This window comes from Lolium perenne, chromosome 4 (assembly GCF_019359855.2).
Source record: "Lolium perenne isolate Kyuss_39 chromosome 4, Kyuss_2.0, whole genome shotgun sequence".
Taxonomy (NCBI): Eukaryota; Viridiplantae; Streptophyta; class Magnoliopsida; order Poales; family Poaceae; genus Lolium; species Lolium perenne.
This window is the reverse complement of record NC_067247.2, coordinates 350,504,863-350,513,194: the sequence shown is the minus strand read 5'-3', so window position 1 is coordinate 350,513,194 and position 8,332 is coordinate 350,504,863. Positions and strand designations below refer to the sequence as shown.

General features: G+C 51.8%; 1 protein-coding gene across 1 annotated transcript; it reads left to right on the top strand.

The window, feature by feature from the left end:
* The first annotated feature begins 545 nt into the window (after positions 1–545).
* Positions 546–1,476, top strand: LOC127301362 (protein TIFY 11b). Its single transcript, XM_051331588.2, has one exon. It carries the CDS (start codon positions 678–680, stop codon positions 1,242–1,244), a length of 567 nt encoding a protein of 188 aa, XP_051187548.1. The 5' UTR covers positions 546–677; the 3' UTR covers positions 1,245–1,476.
* Positions 1,477–8,332: the final 6,856 nt, after the last annotated feature.

Genomic DNA, 8,332 nt, shown 5'->3' with positions numbered 1-8,332 from the left:
ATTTTGTTTTTCACCGCAGCCTATAGCCTGCCATGCTCAAGTATAAAAGTCTTAGTCGTCACACTGTCGAAAAAGTCTTACTCGGCGAGTATTCCTTTGAATTTAAAACGCACAAATATTTGATCAGGAGTCAGAAGGGGGAAATTATTTTTTTTTAAGGGAAAGAAGGGGAAATATTTAGAAACGAGAGAGGGACTGGTACATACTACTAGTAGAAAATATTTATTTACTAGTAGTATAGCAGAAAAGCCCGATACGCACATGAAGAGCGTGCGCGCGCGATAAACAAGTGGCGGGAGAGGAGGCAAAGCCGTGGTCGACGAGAGAGAGGGGGCCGCGGAAAGGAAAGAAGCAGCTCTCCCACCGAATACGCATCCGTCGCCATCACCTCAAAATTCACGTGTTCTTCGTGCATGCCCGCCGGAACCACCGCGCGCCACACACCACGTACGTCTCCTCTCCTTCATCACTCCCGCCTAAAATAACTCTCAGGAGACGACGCGGCTTCCTTCCTCCCCCTCCCCACACACCACCCACCTCCCTATAAGAGCCACCTCACCTCAGATCCCATCCCCCACAACCATCCGTCAACACAGCAAGCAACCTCAGCCACACCGCAACTTCTTCATCACCATCAACAGCAAGACCAAGAAGCGGATCGAGGAGCAAAGAGAGAGATGGCCATGGCAGCGTCTGCGGAGAGCAAGAGCCGGAGGTTCGCGCTGGCGTGCGGCGTGCTGAGCCAGTACGTCAAGGCGGAGCAGAAGCTGTCGCAGTCGACAGCCGCCCCGCGCGCCACCACGACGCTCAGCCTCATGCCCGGCGCGGACGTCGGACATGAGCAGGAGCAGGAGCAGGCATCGACGACGGAGCAGGCGCAGGCGCAGGCGCCGCTGACCATCTTCTACGGCGGCCGGATGGTCGTGTTCGAGGACTTCCCGGCCGAGAAGGCGGCCGAGGTGATGCGCATGGCCGCCACCGCCACCGCCGGCGCCTCCGCCCCTGCCCCTGTGGCCCCCGTGGCCCCGGCGCTCGGCGGGGACATGCCCATCATGCGCAAGGCCTCGCTGCAGCGCTTCTTCGAGAAGCGCAAGGACCGCCTCGGCGCGCGCCAGGCGGCGCCCTACGCCCGGCCCGCGGCTGCCGCGGCCAAGGACTCATCGGAGAAGTCGTCCTCTTCATCCTCCTCTTCGTGGCTCGGGCTGGCCAACACGGAGGACGCCCGCCTCGCCTTCGCCCTCTGAAGCCTGATCTGGAGGGAGGGAGCAAGACGGCTTCATCCTTGTAGAGCACCGCTTTTCTAATGTATTCTTTGGATGAAAATTCGATACTAGGGAATGGACTAAGATTGGAACCATCATCATAATGAGCTAAGCTTCTTTTTTGTTTGCTTGACAAATTCTTTCTGTGCGAATGAATCATGCATGACTTGATGAATGAATGAGTAACTTGGAATAAAACGAGTTTCCTCCTCTAGCTGTTTGGCATCACCAACTTTGTGAGTTAACATGACCCGGAAGAAATCCCCTGTTGTTGTAGTTCATGGTGTGGGAAGAAAGGATCAGGAGAACCGGTCAAAAAGGGCAAAGCACAGCTGGTGTACTATAGTAGAGAAGAAAACGGAAGTTGTGGTGGAGAGACTTGGGAGGGCATGCCGCGCGCGCGTGTGGACGCGTCAACACCTATCTTCTTCTTTTTCTTCTTCTTGTTTAACGAAATGGACCACGTTTAATAAACGGATGGATGGACTCAATAAACAAACAAGTCTCCCCCACTCTCGGTTTGTCTGTTGGCCCTTCGCTCTCCTCTCCTGCGCTGTCATGCGGACCACATGCGACTAAGACGACGACGACGACGAGCCTTCCGGCCGGCGAACTACCATTAGAAAATGCCTCGCGAAACCGCGTGCTCGAAAAAGATCCACGGATGCTCCGCGCGCCATGAACGTGCTTCTCCCTCCCGTGGTCGGCACCCGGCCGGAGCTGGAAGTGTTATCTTTTCCCTCGGCGCACGCCGGCGACGTGCGTGCCTGGCCGGCCGGCAGATCCTGGCGGTGCCTTTGTCCCCCGCAACGTTGCCGGACACGTCCCTGGACTGCCGCCACCACGGTGCCATTCAAAGCTTCTTTTTTTCCTCCTTTCCAGTCAGATGACGATTCCGCCACGTTTTAATTTAATTTACGCCAGCTGCTGCCGCGGATCTGAGGGAACTTTGCTGTCGGGAGTGCCAAACTCTCACGATGCCCACTTGTATGATCCCCTGAAATCGTATTAATGGTTGGACATACTAGTACTGCCCCATTCTATACAGTTTAATATGTGTGCATGTAATTTAAGTTAATATTATACCAACTAGCATAGTGGCCATCGCAAATGCGAGGGCATCGTCTTTAATGTATTTAAAAGTTATAATCCTAAATTGACGGCTTGAAGAATAGCCACATTTCATTGTGGTTATACTCCTTTAAAAAAACATCACATCCACTCTATAATTAATGTAGGACATAATACGGTTCTATAGTCTCTATAAAAGTATATTATTGCATGTGATTATATTAATTCTATGGGTATATTTACTCTTTTATGCATTGATATTTCATACTTTTCTTACAACCTTGGTTCAAAAACACATGACACCCTATCAAGCTTTTCTTTATTTATGAATTATTTATTTATAATTAGTTAGATCTGCAAGTCACATCGCATAATTTTCTTATGTTATACTAACATGTTGTTATCACCAGAATTTGACCGGATCAGAGGTGGGCCGTGATTAAAGATGGGCTTGAAGAATATACATGGAAGATATACATGAATCGGCCTTGTACACGAAGTTTGGGCTAGTTTGCCCGTGTATCTGTAAATATAGTAGGATACGTGTCGGTTAGGTAGAATTTGGCTCGTACACGGTTGGGATTATTCCCACGTTAGAAAGTCTACGGACTATAAATATGTATCTAGGGTTATTGAGAAAGACAACAATCACGTTCACAATAAACCAATCTAGGCGCATCGCCAACCCCTTGTTTCGAGAGTTTCTTCCGGGTAAGCATCATGCTGCCTAGATCGCATCTTGCGATCTAGGCAGTATACGTTTTCGTTGTTCATGCGTTGCTCGTGCTGAAGCCTTGTTGATGGCGAGCAACGTAGTTATCGTAGATGTGCTAGGGTTAGCATTGTTTTACCCTTATACATGCTTTGATCCATGCTATCCCTAGACATCTAGCCGCCTTTACACCTATCTTAGGTGTAAGGGCGGCACCTCGCTTGATCCGTGTTTAGTAGATCCGATCTGTTATGATTGCTCCTTGTTCTTCAAGGATTAGTTTGATATCTGCATAGTTAGGCCTTGCAAACGGGTTGAAGGATCCAGTAGCACGTAGGGTGTAGTTTACTAGCCCTAAATAAGATGTTCCGGGAACCAACTCCATGTTGGTTTTTAGGCCTTATCTAGGGCTGGTTTATTATCATCTTGCGTGGCTGCCAGGCTCAATCACGTGTAGGATGTTCCGATTATGCGGTGAAAACCCTAAATCGTCGTAGGTCGTTTTAGCTTTATATTGATCAAGCAGGACCACCATGTGATCGTAGACCTCATACGAATCATGGGTGGATCGGCTCCTTGAGCCGATTCACAGGACAACATGAGAGCCGATCGAGGCTCGTATTTAATGTTTACGTGTATGCCATGTAGGAAACTAAGCGAAGCAAATCCATCACCTTCCTGGCCAGGTATAGGTCAGGTGGCACGCCCTTGCACCAGCATCGGGACGTGCGTGCCGGAGCTTTGCGGGCCGTCGCTCGAGGGACCAGGGCCAGCCGCAGTTCTGGGAGCCTCCCGGCTCTACGTGTTGCCCGTCGCTACTCGCCGGTGGGTTTCGGACGTCAACACATTCTGGCACGCCCGGTGGGACAGTCTTCGACATCAACTGCATCGCCATCTACATCTGAGATGGCGGAAGATCCAGTCACGTACGAGGATCTGACTGTGGAGCTCAAGAAGAAGTATGACGATGTCAAAGCTATCTTCGAAGCCGACCTCATCGGCTCTTTCCAGAGGACCCGCTCACACGGCATCAGGTGGAAAGGGTTCTCACCTGAAGGCGCGCTCGATGGAGTGGACCTGTCTACCCCTTTAGAAGAACGCACCAGGTCTCTGCGTTAGGAGGTTAATCACATGGCAGCTCATTCGCTACACCGCCATTCTGAGAGCCTGGTGAACGCTTTGGAGCGTGTCGCGCTTCGGGTGATCCAGGAAATCATGAGGCATCAGTACTCTCCGTCAGGACCTGCTCTAGGGACTCACCAAGGAGAGATACCACTCCAGACCCGACCACCGCTGCCGTTCGCGCTGGCAGCACCAGAAGTGCCGAGCTCATCGGCATTCATCGTCTACAAGATCGGTGGTGATCCCAGTGATTACCAGTTCTTGTATGAAGCACCCAAGGAGATCCCGCACGGATACACGTGCACATATGTGCCAGACTGCAGTAACTGGGCACTCACGAACCAGAGTGCAACAACAGAGATTTCTGGAACAGCAGGAGGGGCTTCTGGATCAGATCTTGAGAAGCAGGCGTGGCTAGCTAAGTATGCCACTCCAACAAACCTTCAAAGCTCAACTCCTGCAGCTAGCTCAGATCTTGAGAAGCAAGCGTGGCTAGCTAAGTATGCCACTCCAGCGAATCTTCAGAGCTCGACTCCTGCAGCTAGCACTGCGGATCAGATCAGTACCATCTTGAGAGACCAGTTCGGCATGGTGCCGAAACGGAGGGCAATCGGCTATTCCAAGCCGTACCCCAACGAGTACGATTTGATCCCACTACCACCCAAATATCGGCTCCCTGAATTCTCCAAGTTTAGTGGGTCAGATGGCTCCAGTTCAATCGAGCATGTGAGCCGATATTTGGCGCAGTTGGGCACGATCTCAGCATCAGATGCACTACGCGTGAGGTTCTTCGCACAGTCCCTCACAGGATCGGCTTTCGGGTGGTACACCTCGCTGCCACCAGATTCGATCCGGACTTGGAAGCAGATGGAGGAGCAGTTCCACATGCAGTATCACTCAGAGGCTTCCGAGGCTGGCATTGCCGATCTAGCACAAGTACGACAGAAGCGCGGAGAAACAGTGTCAGAATACATCCAGCGCTTCAGGGCCATCAGGAACCGATGCTATTCGGCTCGTTTGACTGAAAAAGAAGCAGTCGAGCTGGCGGTGGTGGGTCTTGCATCGCCGATCGAGGATATGGCTTCCCAAGCAGAGTACGCTTCACTGGCCCATATGGTTCAGAAACTGACATTATATGAACAGCGCCACCCAGAGTTGTGCCAGGACAAGTTCAAGCGTGCGGTAGTCCTGGTTGAGACAGAGGAAGGTGAAGGCTCTGCAGGGGATCAAGAGGTAGCAGTGGCTGAATGGACTCGGGGGGCAAGCCCCGTGTCCTGCAAGTGGGTTAAGCCACAAGGTCCTCCAAGAGGGTTTGACTTCGACGTGAACAAAGCTGAGCAAATTTTCGACCTCTTGCTCAAGGAGAAGCAGATAAAGTTACCCGAAGGCCACAAATTCCCTACGGTGCAAGAGCTCAACGGCAAACCATATTGCAAGTGGCATAACACGTTAACCCATACCACCAACGACTGCAGGGTGTGGCGTCAGCAGATCCAAATGGCGATAGAGCAAGGGCGTCTAATTTTCAGCCAGTACGCCATGAAAGTTGACACGCACCCCTTCCCCGCCGTTAACATGGTGGAGTACACTTACCCCGGAAGGTGCCAGCCAGGTTTCTCGTTCAGCATCAACATGGTCGGGCCTGTGCACCACCCTGGTAAGGACAGAGACGAGGGCAGTCGCTCTCGTGGCAAGGACAAGGAGGAAGCCGTTCCACGCGATCGGCTCCGACACGATGGCAAGCGCTACATCACAGAGGGAGAAGTGAAGAATGTGCGATATCAACGACCTCTCTCTGATCACCTCCTCAACAAATATGTGAGTCAGTACGACCAACGCCGATGATACGACGACGATGACGAAAGAGATCGTCTGGCTAGCAGGGACGCCAGGAGACATCATCGGCATGATCGAGACGAGGAAAGATATGAGCGCCATGCCAAGGAGAAGTCAGGAGACCAGGACGACGTGGACAAACACTGGGATTGTCCTTTCTTCAAGCATTGCTGGGATTCAGGGATGAGCCGATTGCCCACAATCGGCAACTGCCCAGAATGTAGACAGAAGAAGAAGAGCACAGGAGACGTGTCAGTGTTCAAGCGTCTGGGACCTCTCCCATCTCGGAACAAGCAAGCTGAGTCCTCTCGGGTGGAAGATCTCGAGGAGTTGGAAGACGACGATGAAGAAGAAGAAGATAAGTACCACCGGCCAAGGTGGTGCCCTGATGGACTCAGCCGTTCCCAGAAGCGTAGGGTTCAGCGATTACGTGGCTTGGAGGAAGCCGAAAGGTTATACCTGCACACGTTAAGGAAGGCGCGGCCTGACGTAGCCGCAAAAATTCAGCAAACTCTGGACGAAGACGGTCGACCACAAAAGAAGGAGTGGCGCCCCAAACAAAGGAAAGCCGATGATGAGACATCGGCTGGCACAAACATGGTGTTCATCCTGCCAGCAGAGTTTTGTGCTCATGGAGCAGACGAGGCACCTGTGGCACAACTTGACTGCGGCCCACGGCCAGTTATCTTTGAGAAGCCACGAGAAAGAAGTTACAGACACCTGAAGGCCCTGTACTTACGAGGTTATATCAATGGGCAGCCTGTCAACAAGATGCTGGTGGACACCGGAGCGGCAGTCAACATCATGCCATACTCCATGCTACGTCGGTTGGGACGCTCTAGCTCGGATCTGATCAAGACCAACGTCACATTGAGCGATTTCAACGGCCAAGCATCAGAAGCACAAGGTGTTCTGAACGTGGATCTGACCGTAGGAAAGAAGACCATCCCTACGACGTTCTTCATTGTCGATAGCAAGAGCACCTATGCTGTCCTGCTAGGGAGAGATTGGATCCACGCCAACTGTTGCATTCCATCCACGATGCACCAATGTTTAATACAGTGGGATGGAGATGAAGTCGAGGTCATCCGTGCAGATGACTCAGCCGAGATCTCAACGGCTGGCATGAACGTTTGGGAGACGGCAGGCCAAGAGCCACTCTCCGGCATCACTTTGGACGACTGCGAGCGCATCGACGTGACAAAAAACGGGGTGAGGCTGGTCTTATCCACCGGCCTGACCGTGTAACAAGAGCAAAGGCTATGGACGTACGTGGCAAGGCCGATCCTTGTGATCGGCCCCAAAAAATGAAAAGTGATGATCTTGTCTCCAGCATGCCACGTAGTTGTAGTAACGCGCGAACAAGATGTAAACCTTCATTGAGCAATGCAATCAAAATGGGGGCCGATTCCAGCAATCGGCCCATATTACTATCCTCGCCATACGTTTTGCCTGTGTTCAGCGTCGATCTAACAGGTGACGGAAAGCTAGGGTATGGGTTTACATCGGCTGATGAGCTAGAAGAAGTCGACATTGGTCATGATAGAGCCGATGTTCAGGTATAGTTCTTTGGATAACTGCAGACCCGATATCTGCAGTAACCTGACAGATTCGGCTCGGGGGGCACCTAATCAGATGAACGTATGCGATACATGGACAGTGAAATATGGGGGGCCGATAGGAAAATCGGCCAGTAAAAAAAAATTTACATGCAAGTCACAGCCGATGCACAGACATCGACTTGAGAAAATACGCGAAGACAACAGTATACAAGTACAGCCGATGCAAAGACATCGACTTTAGAATAAAAAGCCGATGCACAGCCATCGACTCTGGAGGTACAAGTTCAACAAAGCATTTATCAGTTTACACAGAGGGGCTCTACTGAAGAAACGCGTTGAGGGCATGAAGGGCGTCAGCACGGATACGATCCACCTCGGCGATCTCAGCCTCGTCGTCCTAGTCTTTGCCCGTCACCAGCTGACTGCTCAGGGCACGAATTTCAGCCAGATCGGTCTTCAGATCCGCTGTGAGGTCTTTTGCTTCCTCTTGAGAGCGGGCAATAAGAGCTTCCTTGTCTTGGATAAGCTGCTTGGTCACCCTGACCCTCTCTTCAAGGTTCTCCAATTCCTTACGCAGGGTGTCGAGTTCGGCACTGTGGGCAGAGGTGTCAGTTTTGGCATCCAAGGCAGCCTTTTTCTCGTTGAGCCGTTGACACTTGTCTGCAATATCGGCTCTCAACGGTAGCTGGGCGTGGCGAAGGTTAATTCTTTGACGAGCCGACTGCACCCTTGACCTGAAGACCGACAGAGTCACAGCTGGCCAAAGT